The sequence below is a fragment of the Myotis daubentonii genome, chromosome 1, assembly GCF_963259705.1.
Source record: "Myotis daubentonii chromosome 1, mMyoDau2.1, whole genome shotgun sequence".
Classification (NCBI taxonomy): Eukaryota; Metazoa; Chordata; class Mammalia; order Chiroptera; family Vespertilionidae; genus Myotis; species Myotis daubentonii.
In genome coordinates, this window is record NC_081840.1 from 182,844,763 (window position 1) to 182,862,200 (window position 17,438).

Consider the following 17,438-nt stretch of genomic DNA (forward strand, 5'->3'; position numbering starts at 1 on the left):
GGAAGGCATGTGTTACTACGAAGAGCTAAGGTTGGATTAAAACAGCCCCCACACAAGGCACAGGTAACATGGGCTAGGAGAGCACAGAAGACTGAGGACAGAGAGAAAAAGGAAATAGGGCACATGAGTCATAACAGGCAGTTTCTCGTAACTGCTCCCAATGAAGCCCTTCCACAGAAGTCAGCTAGATTCTAGAAGAACCCAAGGGGCGTCTGGGAAACTGAAATACAAAATGGTCTGCCTGATATGATTCAAAGCAGGAAAACATTTCTGTTAAGGACTCTGCCCATATTGATTTTAATTTCTTTGCTGAAGACTTTAAAAAATATCCATAACCCCTAGAGGACAAACCACACAGGATCACGGATCTCTCATAAAGCCCGGGGGCTGTTTTTGTGGTTTCTTTTTAAAGAAAACCGAGCATTGGCATGATCCATTCCAGAAAACCTGGCCAAAACCTAAAGAAATTTGGGAGCTGAGGAATCATGGTAAAGGTGAATTTTGGGGGGGGGGGGGGGAGAGAGGGGGCATAATTCAGAGTAACAGGAAAAAAGTCAGAGATGTAAAATTCCAAAGTTGGATGGTTAGACATTAAAAGATCTGTATGTTTGTATGTAGGTTACTTAGGGGTGAGAGTGGTAGTAGAACAGATTCCTCCCATTTCCCAGTTCCCCGAGGCCCCACCCTGTGTGAAGGTCACGGCAGCTCGGCCAGGCTGCAGCTTGTTCTCCACGTGGCCATGCCTGGGGCCCATAGCGATCTCATAGACAAGTTGCAGGTCTTCCGTGTCCGGGTCCAGGGTCAGCAGTTCTTTCTTGGTGATCAAGTTGGTTGCCTGGAATAGAAACCCATTAAATTTAACTCCTGTTGTGGGAATAAAGTAAGAACAAGACCCAGTGACTCAGATTTAATTCAGCTCAACAATGACTGACTGAGTGCATTTACTGCACAGAAAACTCTGTCAGTATTGAAGAGGCTCTACGGATAAAAGCCAGCCGGCCTCTGCCCTTGATGTGTTCACACTTTATTGGGAAAGAAAGGCTGATAAGCAAGGTAGCTTTGGCAAGAGCTATATCGGGAAATTAAAAAAAAGAAAAAAAAAAGAGTGCTATGGACTTTTTGGGGAATGGGAGAGATAATTCCAGCTGAACTGGGGCAGAAGAGATTTGAGATGGTGGAATTTGAGCTTGGCCTTTAAAGAAGGTTGGGACTTTGAAAGAATGATACAATACAGGAAAGACGGCCACTCCTGAAAATACAGGAGTCAAATGCAATGCTTGCAAGTGAGTAAGATATATATGATACCCTAATTTTGTCCAAATATACTGCCTATATTTGAACTCACTCAAAAAATATTTAGAGAGAATCATTGATCGGCTGCCTCCAGCATGCTCCTATAAGCCCGCAACCCGACTGGGCATGTGCCCTGACCGGGAATCGAACCAGGACCTCCTGGTTCCTAGGTCAATGCTCAACCACTGAGCCACGCCGGCCGGGCCTTAATTCACTCAAAAAATATTTAATGAGAGCAAAGGTTTGAGAGAAAAAAGGGGTGGCCAATAGTATTAAATGTTTTTAATTCTAGGAAAGTAAGGACATGTAAGTGACCTTTGGACTTGACAAAATAGAGGTCATTGGTGACTCTGACAAGAGTCCCTGTAGTAGGGTAGGAGTGGGAAGTAGAATTGCGGAAGGTTTAGAAGAGAGTGAGATGGTTCTGAATATGGAAAAAAAAATAAATGAAATAGGGCAAAAGAATTGATACTAATTTTGTTTGATATATTTTAAAAATTCTGATAAGTTTGGTGGAAAGCTATAGCATAACACCTACATATAAAAGCATACCTTGTTTTATTGTGCTTCTCAGGTGCTGTGTGTTTCAGAAACTGAAGGCAAGACCCTCCACCAACAAAAAAGGTTATGACTCTCTTTACTGAGATGCCCGCTTTATTGCAATGGTCTGGAACTGAACCCACAATATCTCTGAGGGATGCCTATACAACCAACTAATCAGCTCCATAGGGAAGAGAAAATCTACGTCTTAGAGGGAAAACCACAGGCAAAAGAAAGAAACCAGTTCTCAAGCTCAACTCAAGAACTGTGTGTGTTTGGGTGGGGACAAGAATTTAACGCTAGACATGGTTATGGCATATCTTAAAATGACCAACTGGGCTTTAGGAGAAGGAGAATGAAATTTCTAAAGTATTCTCTGAGGACATTCACCCACAAAAATACTTCCTTCCCATTAATGGCATATTCCAGATATGTCCCCAAATCTATCTTTCCCTTCTTCTAGTTAACAAACTTTTAGCTGGGCACCTGGCTAATCAGCTAGACACTCTCTCCCAGCCTCCCATGCAACAGATGAGCCCATGTGACCCATTTCTTGCCAAAATAATATGAGTGCAAGAGATGTGTTTAATTTCTGTACCACTTGCTTAAAATATATCCCTTGCCTTTGCCATGGGTAGTGTTGTTAAGTGGTTAGAGCAGGGGTGGGCAAACTTTTTGACTCGAGGGCCACAATGGGTTCTTAAACTGGACCGGAGGGCCTGAACAAAAGCATGGATGGAGTGTTTGTGTGAACTAATATAAATTCAAAGTAAACATCATTACATAAAAGGGTACGGTCTTTTTTTTCAATAGTTTTATTCATTTCAAACGGGCCGGATCTGGCCCGCGGGCCGTAGTTTGCCCACGGCTGGGTTAGAGGATCACCCCGCACACTGAAGGGTATTGGGTTTGATTCCTGGTTAAGGGTACATACCTGAGTTTCTGGTTCACTCCCTACCCATTGGGGCACATGCAGGAGGCAACCAGTCAATGTGTCTCTCTCACATCGCCTCTCTCTCTCTCTCTCTCCCCCTTCCCTTCCTTCCTCTTTTCCTTCCTCCCTCCCTTCTTTCTTCCCTCCCACTCTCTATGAAAAGCAATGGGAAAAATATCTTCAGGTGAGGATTAAAATATCTGTATATTCCTTGCTCTCTACTTCTCTATTTTCCTCTTCCCATGGACTAAAATACTGATGACTAACTGAAGAGATTAGGGTAACTCCAGTCAACGGCTACAAGCCAGTAAAGGCAGAATGGCTAGAGAGAAGGAACCCATGCCTCTGAATCATCATGCAGAGCCCTGGACTTCCACCCTGGATGTGAGGGGGCAAATACCTGCTATTTTGTTTGAGCTACTATATTTTGGGAGCCATTGTATAAGAACATGTTAAACTATATACAATCTGAATCAAACCCATGAAGCTCTCCAATCTCAGGAATATCAGCTTACTTAGGGAGGAATAAACATGACTTCAGCTAGAGTTCTTAGTCATAATCTATCATCATGTTCAAGGCTACTGTCCAAGCTTGTTAGTGTGGAACTGGCCGATGGAGGGGCCTTACCTTGCCATCCATACGCTCCAGCCACTGGAGCCCCAGGTTTGTGACAATTCTCGGAGTGCTGTCATCCACTGGGAGGATGTCTACTCGGAACTGCTGAGGCGCTGCTGTGATAATCTGGGGCGGGGGGGGGGGGGGGGAGCCAAAAAAACTCATCATTCACAGACATCTGAACTGTCAGGTCTGGAACCCTGAAATCAGTTGACACTTCAGAGAGGGAGCTAAGCCGGTTTCCACGACTTGTCACCCCTTGGCCGGAGACTTAGGGAGAATATTGCCTGCTAAAGGGCACTATACGAAGGAAAGCGAGAAACCAGGGGCACAGGGTGGGGACTTCACCTGCCATGGAAGCTGACGTTTACACACCTCTGCATGTAGTAAGTTCAACGTTACCCTGAGGTGAAACAATAAGCAAAACATTTTCCTTTCAATAACTCTTGTTAAATCTTTCCTGAGAGGCAGAAGAAAACCATCATTAAAATGTTAATGTCAAAGTCTCCAGGTGGAACTCTGCCAGATGTAGAAAGAGGTTTCCTGGGAAGAGATTTTTCGCCCCCTCCCCCCTTTTTTTTCAGTGAGCTATCCATATGGGGAAAAAGGAAGAAGAAATTAAGAATAAAATATTTGTGTCAATGGGGGAAAAGGGAGACTTATGTAATACTTTAAACAACAAAGAATTTAAATAAAAAAAGAACAAAATATTTGTGGACATAATGAAAAGAAACTTTGGTTTATAATTTCAATCTCACTTAGACCGTTCCACACAACACATACGCAGCACCTCCCTGTTCGAGGGGAAAAGGTGGCTGCCACGCAGGGCAGCAGATGCTGGCTTTTCAACCTTCTACCCCCTCCTTGTAAGCAATTTCCATTTGTAAAATAACAGGGTGCCTCTGGAGACCTGCAGTGACCTTTTATGTTTATCGGAGAGGTAGCCTTCTTGCTGATTTATCCTGAAATCTTTTTTCTCTCCTGAAGGTCACACTAACTGGGAGCAGCTGCAGTGCAGGAGGGAGAATAAAAGCGATGAGCTCCCAGGGGGGTGATGCGTCGCAGACCCCGCAGTGGCAGGGGAATCCTGACTCTTCGACCCACTGAGAACGACCTTCTCACAGGCTGCTGGTCTCTAAAGGGTGCAGGAAGACCTTTCTTCCACAAAGGAACCATCCCCATTCGTCACCCAAGTCTGAAAGGGACTGTGCAGGACGGAGCTGAACCTGCTGTAATCCTTGAAGGATGGTAGGGTGTGACGATATAGCTCACTCAAACTGCTTCTGCAGAGTCAGAGACAGACGCCTGTGATGTAGGAGTCCATGCCTACCTTTTACCTGGGTTGCAGTTATTCCCAGCAGAGGGTGTGGGACTGCAGGACACCATGCTAAGAAGGAATGAGTAAAAATAGCAGGAAAGGTAGTGCAGGGGCTGTCTTAATGCTTCTTCCAGATGCCTGGATAGCAGAAGGGAACAATTCTCTCAAAGAAATAAAGCTGAATGGCTGCATGGCCTCAAGACAAAAGTCTTTACCTGTTTCACTTGCTGATCCTACAATGATGACACAGATGATGATGACAGCCACAGTTGATTGGATGTTCCTGTGTACGGCACTGGGCTAAGTGCTTTACATACATCACGAAGGTGGTATCATCCCCATTTTATAGATAGGAAAGCTGAGGCTTAGAAAGGTTAAATGACTTGCAAGGTTAAATGACTTGCAAAGTCACTCAGCCAGTCGGTGACAGAGCTAGAATTTAAATCAGTGTCTGTTGGATGAAGAAACTGCACTCTTAGCCATTGCTGTTCTTCATGAGACTAAGAAACTTTGGCTGACTGAGGGGACATATAAGAGAGCAAGACAATCTAGAACCATATGAAATTAGTAAAAAAAAAAAAAAAAAAACACATGAAAGAAAAATGACAGGAAAGGAGAAATAATAACAGAATAATAACAATAACTATCAACTTCTATTGAAAGTGCTCATAATTTGCTAACAGTGTTAAGTACATACTATGGATTATCTCTTTGAACCCTCATCTAATTGAAGCTGATGATTATTATTGTATCCATTTTGCAGATGACAAGAGGAGGCTTAGAGGAGCTAAGTGATTTGCTGAAGGCCAACTGATAAGTGACAGAACAAGAACTAAAACAAGGCTATCCTTGGCCTTGAAATGCCATGTTGTGGACAACCTCTGGCATGTTCTGCTATGCCTCCCTCTCTATTGCTTCCCCTCACCTCTTTCCCTCCTTCCTCAATAATAAAGAAGGGGTTCGTCCCATCAGCAACAGTGAAGGTGAACCAGTCTTTGAGGGAGTTGCTGCCATCGTGGCTGTAGCTGACTCGGTTCTGGTAGACGTCCTCCATGGTGAAGGTGGAGATGAACTGGAAATGCTGCCCATTGGTGGTTCGCTCGATGCTGCCATGACGTGGGGGCTGCACAATGGTGAACGTGACAGACTCAGCCTGTGGAGGAGGCAAAAAGCAAGAGGAGAAGGGACTTCTTAAGAGAAACCAGATGTGTCAGTGATGGCCAACAGGTGGGCAAGTGTAGTCAAACCTAGAGACATTTATAAAATAAGAACTGCATTTTTTTATGGCTATCAAAAATAAAGCTAAGGAGGTAAATTATATTGGTTACTATAATTGAATTTATATTCTGATGCCTTCAGTTGTAAGACTAAGGCATTTATATTTGCCCTTTGGGGGGGGGGGGGGTAAAAAACAAGCAAACCTGAATCTTTAACTTCTCCCAGGATGATAGGAACTAGACCTTTAAAAATTATTCTTTTCCATCCATTTCCCCCCACTTCCCAAAACTCTTATATCCAGAATCCCATATGCATCAGAAGTTTATTTCCCATTTCTAGTCACTGCTTCTAGGGCAACACATAGAAGCAAAAATAAAGAGGTAGAAAACCCTGCTCAAGACTTTCCGAAGATTTCCCACCAACGTAGAATAAAATGAAAAGGCCTGACCTGGACCAACCAGGCCCGTTGTGACCTGGTCCCAGGACTCCTCTCTGGGCCCGCTCTCCCCCTCTCCTGCTTGTTTAGGTTCCCACCTCTTGGCCTCTTGTTGTAACTCAAAAGTTCTAAGCACACTTGACCCCAGGGCCTTTGCACTCTGGTTCTTCTGCCCAGGGACTGAGGCTCCCAGATGACTGCATAGCTTGCTCTTCTGCTTCATATCTCTGCTCCTCAGAGAAGCCTTTCCTGCCCACTCTGTCTAACATAGCACAATCTCTATCTTCTTTAGCTTGCTTTGGTTTTATTCATAGCACTTACAATATCTGGCATGGTATTACATGTTCTTTCTTTATTGTCTGTCTTCCTCAACAAAGGTTGAAAATTCCCTAAGGCTGGAACTTTATGTGTTTTGTTCACGGCTCTGTCCTTCAGGTCTAGAGCAGAGCCGGCACAGGTACGTAATGAGTATTTGCTGAAAGAGTGATCAGATGAATGAATGCGCTCTGGCAGAGGGTAGAGTGCACATAGAACTAATTAATAATTGCTGTGGTACTCTTATGGGAGCTAAATTGTGCCAGAAGGTTACATGCTTTTATCTGAAAGCATCATGAGAATGAGAGTTCTGTCTCTACAGGCTCTGTTTTACTGTATAAAGCCTAGTTCTCTGAGGATGCCTAAATTGTAATAATTAGTTGTCATCCAGAGAAGTCTGAATGAAGAAAATTAAAAAAAGGGAAAGATCTATTTTGTCAGTTTCTTTAGTTCATTAGATTCTACATATAAGTGAAATCATGTGATCAATGCAACAGAGATGATTCTCAGAGGGAAGTGGGGTTGGCGAAGGAGGGGTGGGAAGAGATTAACCAAAGAACTTATATGCATACTAGAGACTCAGTGCATGAAATTCGTGCACTCAGGGGGTTCCCTCAACACAGTCTGGGATGCCTTGGGGATGTCTGACTGACCGCTTAGACCCAATTTAGCTCCCACAGGGATTGGGCCTAAGCTGACAGTTGGACATCCTTAGCACTGCCACAGAGGCAGGAGAGGCTCCCGCCACTTCCACTGCGCTAGCCAGCTGTGAGCCCGGCTCAGGGCTTCTGGCTGAGCAGTGCTCCCCCTGTGGGAGCACACTGACCACCAGGGAACAGCTTCTGTGTTGTGTGTCTGCCCCCTGGTGGTCAGTGCACATCATAGCGACCAGCCGTTTCCCCGTTCAGTCAATTTGCATAGTAGCTCTTTATTATAAAGGATATGCATAATCCATGGACATAGACATGTGCAGTGAAGGCCTGGGAGGGGGCAGGAGCAGGGTGGAGGGGGATCAATGGGGGAAAAATTGGACATCTATAATACTTTCAACAATAAAGAAAATTAAAAAGAAAAGAGGGAAAGATATATAGGTGCCATAAATCCTTGTTCATGCTAATAAGGAATAATTTTCTATAAATCATGATAAAAATTCAGCATGTTAAAAAGATTGTTGTATGTAATCAGGGGAGAGGGTGAACATACTTAGGGTTTCAGAAAGGGTTTAAAAGCAGTTTGATGCAAATGTATTCACTTCCTCTTTTTCAGAGGGCTGTGGTCTCTTCAGGTTTTTAGTCCTTCAAGGATCCTTGTTCTAACCTCACCCCCCTGCCCTCCTCTTGGGATGCTCAGTCACAAAGCAACCACTGGACTCAGCAGATCAGCTTCTCATTCAGCCAGATAACCCAGGGGCATGTTCTTACCTCTGTATCTGCATCCACAGCCTTGAGCTCAAATTCCGTGATGGTCTTCCTCACACCCTCCTGCACCCGCATCCCCACATTCTGTACAACGGGCAGCGAGTCATCCACAGGGCGAATGGTGATGTGGAACGTCTGGGTCACCTAGAATGGCAGACATGTGAAGAGCAGGGAGACACAGGGCCCCAGCCCCACCCAAGTAGAAGATAAGTGCCCTCTACTTTCTCCTTCACAGCATCCCTCACATGATGGACTGACCAGGAACCCAAAAATGAATTCTCTTGGACAAGACCCCCGGGGGCTGTCAGGAGCCGCCTGATCTTGGCTGAGAGCAGAGGGAAGTGAAGCTCAGACAGCACCAGCTGCCCTGTGGATGCTAAGGGAATCCAGTTCCTCACCTACCTCATGGACTCCATCCGAGAGCGTGAAGCTGAAGGCATCTGAATGGTTCTCAGACTCACTGGAGTGGACATACTGAACGTTTCGTGAAGCCAGGTCAGCCTGAGTAAAAGAAGTGATCAGGATACCTGGCAAAAGGGGAGAAGAGAAACAGAGAAAGGATGTAAAAATGCTCGCCATACTTCTGAGGCTGGGGAAACGTCATATGCTCACTAGATAGAGTCCTTGGCATTTGTCCCCTAGCATTTATGTGCTTCTCCCTGAGACCTGGTGTTAGAGTTGTTTGCCTACTTTTTTTTCTACAGCAGCATATGTTCTGTGGGAGCACATGTTAACGTAATTATCCAGGCTTCTACTATGTGCCAAGTGAACAGCAGGTGCTCAATAAATGTTACTCTCCTTTCTCTTGGGGCTTATGCATGCAGGTCAAATCTGTGAAAGGTAGAGACAGTGCCTTATTCTCTAAATTCTTCTCTCTTAAGTTTTATATTCCCCCATAGTCTCATAGCCCTTTCTGAAAAACCTATCCTAATTTTTAATATTGTGCAATGGGAACACTGGACTAATAGGGCTTGGCTAAACCATAGCCTTGCTTCTGTGATTGGTGGGGCTTCCCCAGCCTCCACAGTTTCATTGGAAATTCTTCAAGGTCCCTTTCCAGGTCTGTGATTCTAGCTTCTCATATACCACGTCGGCCGGGCTGACAGTAGACTTACTGCATGACTCTGGGCTTTGGGCAATCATTCTATATCAACTCTAAAACGACCTAGAAAACTATTATCCTTTAATAACATGATAGAAAACATATTAATTTTTTAGAGTCATTTTGAAAGTACAAAAATCTAAAGTGATTTTGAATAATTAATGCCAAAGTATCCCACAAGTGAATAATATCTCTCTGTTTTTAAATGTCAAACAATTAGCGTAGAATTCTTGCTTCCATGTTAGGGCTCTGGGACTTACTTCTTGGTCCCAGCCAAGACTGAAACAAAATCACATCTTTTACACCCTCAGCACCAATTGCCTGATGTGAGTGTTGGGGTATTAATCCATTTAATCTAATCCTTCTGTTTGGTCCTGCAAATCATTTGCTGCTGCCTAAAATTTATTATTTGTCATTGTAAATTCTGGCAAAACCACTGTAGCTTTCCTGTAAAAAAAAACAAACACAAACACTCACACACACACTCAGAAATTGTACTTTGACTGTGACACAAGTATCACTGCCATCCTAAAAAATTAATAAACCTGCATGGTTTACATTTGCATCTCTCTTTATCATCTGAAATTTGTTGCTCAGATACAATAGCCTCCTGATACTGGGGCATTAATTTTTTGATGAGGCGTTTTATATTTCTGTGCTTGCTACATGAGCTCTTGACAGGCAAAAATAAATGTAGCCCCCTGTCTTATAGCTTTGTCTTGTAGTCTGGACAGAAATCCATACCATTCTTTAAAAATTTAATAACTTCAGACTGGCTGCACTGAGAAATTTAAATCTCTTCCCCTGCGGTGACTCCCTCCTCATAGCTCATGGGGAAATGCTTGTCTGGATTCTCACAATCTACTGGTCACCTAATTCACTCTCCTCTTTATGAGAACCTAGGACTGACTGAGGAAGGTGATAGAATTTTCCTTCCTCTTGGGAAGGAAGCACTGGGATTGATTTTAAAAACATTTTTGAGAGGACATGGACATATAATAAATAGCACACATTTAAAATGTACAATTTCATAAGCTTTGGCACATCCATAAAACCATCACCTCAATCAAAATAGTGAACATATCCATCAAACCAAAGTTTCCAGCTGACACTTAATAATTCTTCCATTCTTCCCATCCCCTACCCTATCCAAAAGCAATCAATAAATTGCCTCCTGTCATTCTAGATCAATGGTCCTCAAACTTTTTAAACGGGGGTCAGTTCACTGTCCCTCAGACCATTGGAGGGCCGGACTATAGTTTAAAAAAAAAAACAACTATGAACAAATTCCTATGCACACTGCACATATCTTATTTTGAAGTAAAAAAACAAAATGGGAACAAATACAATATTTGTATTTGCATGTGGCCCACGGGCCATAGTTTGAGGACCCCTGTTCTAGATTAGTTGGCATTTTTTCTGATTTTTAAAAATAAATAGATTCATACAGTATGTACTATTTTATGCATAGTATCTTTCATTTGTTATAATCATTTTTCAATTCATCCATATTGTACCATGTGTTAACAGTTCATTCCTTTTATGGCTAGGTACTATTCTATTATGTGGATATGCCATCGTTTGTTTACGCATTCACGTGTTGGTGAACGTTTAGGTTAGTTCCAGTTTGTGGCTATTATAGATAAAGCTGCTACGGTCATTTGTGTACAAGTCTTTGTACCGACCTAAGTTTTCATTGTTTCTGGGCAAATCTCTAAGAGTAAAATGGCTGGAATATGTCTTGGGTCATGCTTAACTTTTTAGAAAACTGAGAAACTATTTTCCAAAGAAGGAGTACCACTTGCCATTCCCACAGCAGTGCATGAGGGCTCTGGGCTTCATCTTAGTGGGCCTTTCCCACTTCTATCTAGAAAATGCTGAACACCTACTGTGCAGAATACTATTGCAGGCTTGCTTATATATTTTAGATTTTATCCTTTAACAACTCTGGGAGGTCAAGGTTGGCATGTTACCTCGTTTTGATAGATCAGACACTGTGATCCAATTAGAGTAGCAATGTGGCCAATCCCAGGTCACACATCTAATAGGGGGACAGAGCTGGAACTGGAGATCAGGGTTGTCTAACTCCAAAGTTTATGCCTGCTAGGAGTATGTTTTTATAAAACTCATCTAGACTTTTCAGACTAGACAAGGAGCCTCTTGGATATCACCCTTATCCTTTAGTTGTTTTCAATATAAAAGTAATACATGGCTATTAAAGAAAATGTAAAAAGCACAGAAAAGTAGTAAAGGATCACAGAAATCACTCATAGTATGGAATCACAAGAATCACTCATATATTTACCACTAAAATATCACCATTGTAATATTGCTGAATTGAACTGTTTCTTATACTTGATTGGCCATAACCTTTTTTTATCTGAAATATTGATTTTGATGGGGTACTTAATATTATTATTTAAATGATACCAATGATTAAGTGCCAGAGGGTAATAAGCTGCACCTAGAATGCAAGCTTCAAGGGGACAAGCATTTTGGTGATTTCCTCACCAATGTGCAACTAGAATAGTGCCTCGCACACAGTAGGTATTCAAAATATTTTTGGTGAATGAATTTAGCTTACCCACTGTAATCAATATCTGAGCCCTTACCCATTGAGCACAGAATTTTCAATCTCTCTGTACCTCCCCCACTCCCCAATTTTAGCCTTTGCTAATTGGGCATTGGAAAACTTCAGCTACTTGCTCACCACCAAGATGGTGTTTCCAGTAACATGTTCTCCCTGTTGGCTGTCACAGCAGGTACTTACCTTTTGAAAGGTTGCAGGCTTTTAATCCCATGGAAGGTATTTGCAGTCACCAACCTACTGGCTACACTATGTCTCTGGCAGTATGACGGGGACCCACATTAACCCTGTCAGCTTTTCCAATTCCCTCAAAAGGCCAGCACATTAGAGTGGTGTGGGAAAAAAGCATCTCTGAAGAAACTGCCTTCTTAAGTAGAGGTTAGGCGATTGCCTTGGCCTCTTGCTTTCAGCACGGCCAGGATGGCCCTGTGCATGGGAACAGTGCTATGTTGGAACCAGTGCTGAACCACCACAGGCTCATGCCATGGGAGACTCTCAGCTTTTCTTCAAAGCCTCCAGTTATGGGCTAAATTGTGCTGCCCCTCCCCACCCCCCGCCGCCAACTCATATGTTGAAGTCCTAATCCTCAGTGTCTCAGGTGTGACATTACTTGGAAACAGGATCATTATAGAAGTATTGAGGTCACTAGGTTGGGACGTAATCCAATATGACCATTGTCCATATAAAAGGGGAAACTTTGGATATACACATACTAGAGGCCCGGTGTACGAAATTCGTGCATGGGTATGGTCCCTAGGCCTGTCCTGTGATCAGGGCCATCTTCCCTGGCTGCCTGCAGCCGGCCCCACCCCCTGCTGCCAACCACCCTGGTTTCCCCTTGCCATCGGGTGATAGGTGCCTGATGGCTGGGGGAAGGGACCAAGAGGTTGACTGTTCCCACCTGCTTGCCAGCCCCATCCCCGCTGCTGGTCGCTCTCTGTGTGTGGGGTGACCGGTGGGGCGGGGGCCTTGGCCTGGTGCCCCCCACATCCCCTGCTACCCATCCCTGGTTCCCTGTTTGCCATAAGGCAATCAGAGCCTGCTGGCCAGGAAAAAGGACCAAGAGGTAGTATGTGTGCCTCAGTGACTGGTCCAGCAGCGTTCTGCTGTTAGGCTCAATGTGCATATTACCCTTTTATTATATAGGACTAGAGGCCCGGTGCACAAAAATTTGTGCACTGGGGGGGTGGGGGGTTCCCTCAGCCCAGCCTGTGCCCTCTCGCAGTCTGGGACCCCTTAGGGGATGACCACCTGCTAGCTTAGGCCTGCTCACTGGGGGATTTGGCCTAAGCTGGCAATCAGACATTCCTCTGGAAGCCTGGCAGCTCTCAGGGGATGTCCACTTGCCAGCGAGGAGCAGACCTAAGCTGTAGTCGGACATCCTTAGCGCTGCTGAGGAGGCAGGAGGGGCTCCCACCACAACCTCTGTACTGGCAGCCATCAGCCTGGCTTGTGGCTGAGCAGAGCTCCCCCATGTGGGAGCGCACTGACCACCAGAGGGCAGCTCCTGCATTGAGCGTCTGCCCCCTGGTGGTCAGTGTGTGTCATAGTGACCAGTCATTCCTAGTCTTTCTGCTGTTAGGGTCAGTTTGCATATTACCCTTTTACTATATAGGATAGAGGCCTGGTGCACAGGTGGGGGCTGGCTGGTTTGCCCTGAAGGGTGTCCTGGATCAGGGTGGGGGTCCCCACTGGGGTGCCTGGCCAGTCTGGGTGAGGGACTGAGGACCGCTTTCAGGCTGGCCTGCGACTGAAGCTTCCAGCCTCTCCTTTTTTTTTATTGTGGGATTTATTTACCTTCTATAATTGAAACCTTGTTGCTGTCACTGGAGCTGAGAGCCAGGCTCCTGCTCGCTCCAGCTCTGAGGCCACAGCCTGCTGAAAGCAGGTATCTGGGGTTTGTTTAGCTTCTATAATTGAAACTTTGTTGCTTTCAGAGTTCAGAGCTGGGCAGCAGGCGGGGAACTTTGGCTTCCTCCATCACTGGAGCAAGCAAGCCTCCTGCTTGCTTCAGCTGCGTGGCTGCCGGCCGCCATCTTGCTTGGGTTAATTTGCATATCTTGCTAATTAGCCAATGGGAGGCATAGCGAAGGTATGGTCAATTACCATGTTTGTCTATTATTAGATAGGATAGAGGCCTGGTGCATGGTTGGGGTCCTGGGTTGGGGTGGGGGTCCCTGCTGGAGGCAGGCTGGCCTGGGTGAGGGGCCATGGGCTGTTTGCAGGCCTGCTACACCCCCGATCATTTTGGTCTCTGGTCGTTCTGGTTGTTCTGCCGTTTCAGTCACTGGGCTTTTATTATATAGGACTAGAGGCCTGGTGCATGAAATTTTTGCATGGGGGGGTGTCCCTCAGCCCAGCCTGCACCATCTCTAATCCGGGACCCCTTGGGGTTGTCCAACTGCTGGTTTAGTCCCATGGAAGGTGTTTGCAGTCACCAACCTACTGGCTACACTAGGGGATCAGGCCTAAACCCGCTGGCTCCTAACTGCTCATCTGCCTGCCGGCCTGATCCCCCTAACTGTTTTCCCCTGCCAGCCTGATCCCCCTAACTGTTCTCCCCTGCAGGCCTGATTACCCCTAAACGCCTCTGCCTTGGCCCCGCCGCCATGGCTTTGTCTGGAAGAATGTCCAGAAGGTCGTCCAGAAGATGTCCAGTCTAATTAGCATATTACCCTTTTATTAGTATAGATAGGGAGAACACCATGTGAACATGAAGATGGCATCTAGAGGCCAGAAAAAGACCCTTCTCTCAGAAGGAACCAACGCTACTGACACTGTAATCTGGGATTCCCAGCCCCCAGATCTGTGAGACAATAAATTCTGTTTAAGCTTCATAGTCTGTGGTGCTGAGAATGGCAGGCAGCCCTAGCAGGCTCATACATCCTGCCTTCATGGAGAACCCAAACTAAGACAATTTTGGTTGGAAGTCATAACTGAGAAAGGCTGACATTAAGAGAAAACCAAAGCATAAGTTGGCTTAAGATCACTTCTGGGAAGTCTTTCCTGACTCACCCCACCCCTCTCTCAGTAGAACTGGCTGTCCTTTGGCTCCTACTGTCTTCTGTCTTGTTGCTATCACAGCTACTAACACACACCTGCACCTATTCATTTGCATGCCGACAACTTCTGAAACATAAAGGTGGGAACCAGTGCTGTGATAGTAATCGCTGGATTCCAATACGACTCCTCCCCTAATTAAAAAATATAACTCCTGACTGTTAGCTAAGCAACTGAATCCCCAGGTAGGGTCTGCATCTCCCAGCCACCTCACAGCTGGGTGTGACTGTTCTTGCCACTAGGCTATGAACAAAAGTGATGCTTTCTTCTAGTAATACCCATGGAAGGAGAGGGAGGTGGGCTCCCTGGCCTTCCCCCCTTACCGCTGGCGCGGGGAGGACACAACTGCAGTAGTTGTTAGAGTAGAAATGGGAGCCTCATGTTGGGGATCACTGAGCCACCTGGGCCATCTGCCTCTCGATTTTTCTGAAAAAGAAAACTTCTTGCTTCAGGCACTGTATTTTGAAGTCTCTTTATTCCAGCAGCCTAGCTTCTGCCCTAATAATTTAATTCCTTTCTCTGATTTACCAGGAAAAAGAGAATCTTTTGTCTCCCTGATGTGAGGTTGTGGCCACCTCAACCTTGACAGAGCACTTGTGGGACTAGACTCCCAGATCCTCAGAGTCTGGTTCTGGTGTCTGTCTTCCAGAGTTGGCAGAGGCAGATGGCTCGTGACATCGCCTCAGGGGAAGGAAAGAGGCTCTGCACAGCTTTCCCGTCTATCTACAGAGAGCAATCGCTCACCATGGGCGGGCCATGAAAGGCGGCATGAGAATTGGTCCACTTCACAGCGAGCCATCAGGAGGATGTCTGCAACACCAGTGGCAAGTGATCACTGCACGAGGCATGGGTCCCAAGATAGCTCAGTGCCTGCACTACAGACCCTGGCCTAGAAGATGCTCTGCTCCTCTCAGAAAGACCAGGTCCAGCCCAACCTCCACTCCTGGCAGAGACATGCTCACCATCTGAGACAAATGGGGTGAGGTGCTGCTACTCTTTTAAAAAAAGAATTCTAAATCCTCACCGAAGGACATGTTTACTGATTTTAGAGAAGGAGATGGGGGGTGGGAGAGGAGAAAGGGAGAGAGAAAGATAAAGACAGAGAGACATCGATTGGTTGCCTCCTGTACATGCCCTGACTGGGGATCGGACCCACAATCTAGGTACGTGCCTTGACCGGGAATTGAACCCACAACTTCTGGTGTACGAGGTGATGCTCCAACCAACTAAGTCACCTGGTCAGGGCAGGTGCTGCTGCTCTGTAAGCTGTAGTCAGCTGCCTTAAGAGAGGATGGTAAGTCAGCAACATAGATTTCCTCTGAAGGGAGACCTTTGACATTTAGAAAGAATCAAATGCATGAAAATATTCTCATTTAGGGGAGACAGGGAAGGAGAGGATGCTGATGAAATGGGACTTGTAATGAGGGAGGCGCAGGGAAGTCCTACCCTATTAGCAATGGTGTGAGCCCCCAAGAATAGCAGGGAGGGGATTGCATCCAGTATCTGGTTTACTTAAGAATTACCAGAAACAGGTGAATTAAGAAAAACTGGTTAGCTTGGGAGACTACCTGGATTAGGAAATCAAACCTGGAGGAAAAGGGCAGGTGAAGGAAGAGTCCCAGGTAGAGCACGATATCCCCCTATTTTGAGAAGGCACTATCCCAAGAGGAGGGAGAAGTGTGTTCACCTACGGGTCGCTCCCTGAGCCATACTGGCGTGGTCTTTGCAAATAGAATTCAAACTCAGTGACGGTGATACTGTAAACACCAAAAAGGCGAATCTGGAGCAGCCTCACACAGGACTCAGCAGAGCCTGGGGTCAGAGAAGAGCGAGGCTGGGATTTACCAGCCCTGGGCACTGGCAGTGTCTTGCAGGAAGCTCAGGGCCTTTCAAAGCCCCGGGTAGTGAGCATGCAGTTGCCCATCACAACAGCCAAGAGTCTGCCCTTTCATCTTTGGAGAGAAACAATCAGCAACCCGACAGGATTCTGGCAGAAGCAATTAGCTCATGAATTAGTTATCCAATATCTCATGCAGCCAAGGTCTTAGAAGTGCTGATCTGCATACTCCCTGGGGAATTAGGCCACAAAGGGCAGGCCACCTGCTTCAATTTGCATTAGGGTTTTGGCCAGTCTGTCCACCCCTCCCCAAGCCCTCCCACCAGACACACATGACACTCCTTCCTCTAGCATCACTGTGGACCCCGACATGGTCTGCCGCATCAGCCTCCAGCTCTGGTAACTCATCTCCCACCACCCTCGCTCTCACTCACTGCCACAGGCACACTGGTCTCCTTGCTGTGTCTGGAACCTGGTGTGCCAAGCTGATCTTGACTTTCTGTTCACACTCGCTGATGCCTCTGTCTGGGATGCTCTTTCCTTATCTGCAGCTTGGCTGGCACCCTCACTTTCTTTGGATCTCTGTTCAAATACCATCTTCTTATTAGAAGGCCCTCCCTCACCCCTTGCTCCCTGTGCATCCTGGTGATGCCCTTGTTTTTCCCCCAGCATGCATCACCAGTGATATATGATGTATTCTCTTGCTTGACTGCTTACTCTCTGGTTCCCTGCATTAGATGGTCAGCACCAACAGGGCAAATAAT

At 45.8% G+C, this 17,438-nt stretch overlaps 1 protein-coding gene across 1 annotated transcript in view; it reads right to left on the reverse strand.

Annotated features, from left to right (window-relative positions):
* FRAS1 (Fraser extracellular matrix complex subunit 1) overlaps positions 1-17,438 on the reverse strand; it is a 456,634-nt gene that overhangs the window by 61,796 nt on the left and 377,400 nt on the right. Inside the window, exons 48-52 of the mRNA XM_059667675.1 lie at positions 8,491-8,615; positions 8,092-8,232; positions 5,627-5,854; positions 3,396-3,509; positions 685-835 (exon numbers count right to left, since the gene is read on the reverse strand). Coding sequence (XP_059523658.1) covers positions 685-835; positions 3,396-3,509; positions 5,627-5,854; positions 8,092-8,232; positions 8,491-8,615 — 759 coding nt within the window. The remainder of the gene's footprint in view (positions 1-684; positions 836-3,395; positions 3,510-5,626; positions 5,855-8,091; positions 8,233-8,490; positions 8,616-17,438) is intronic.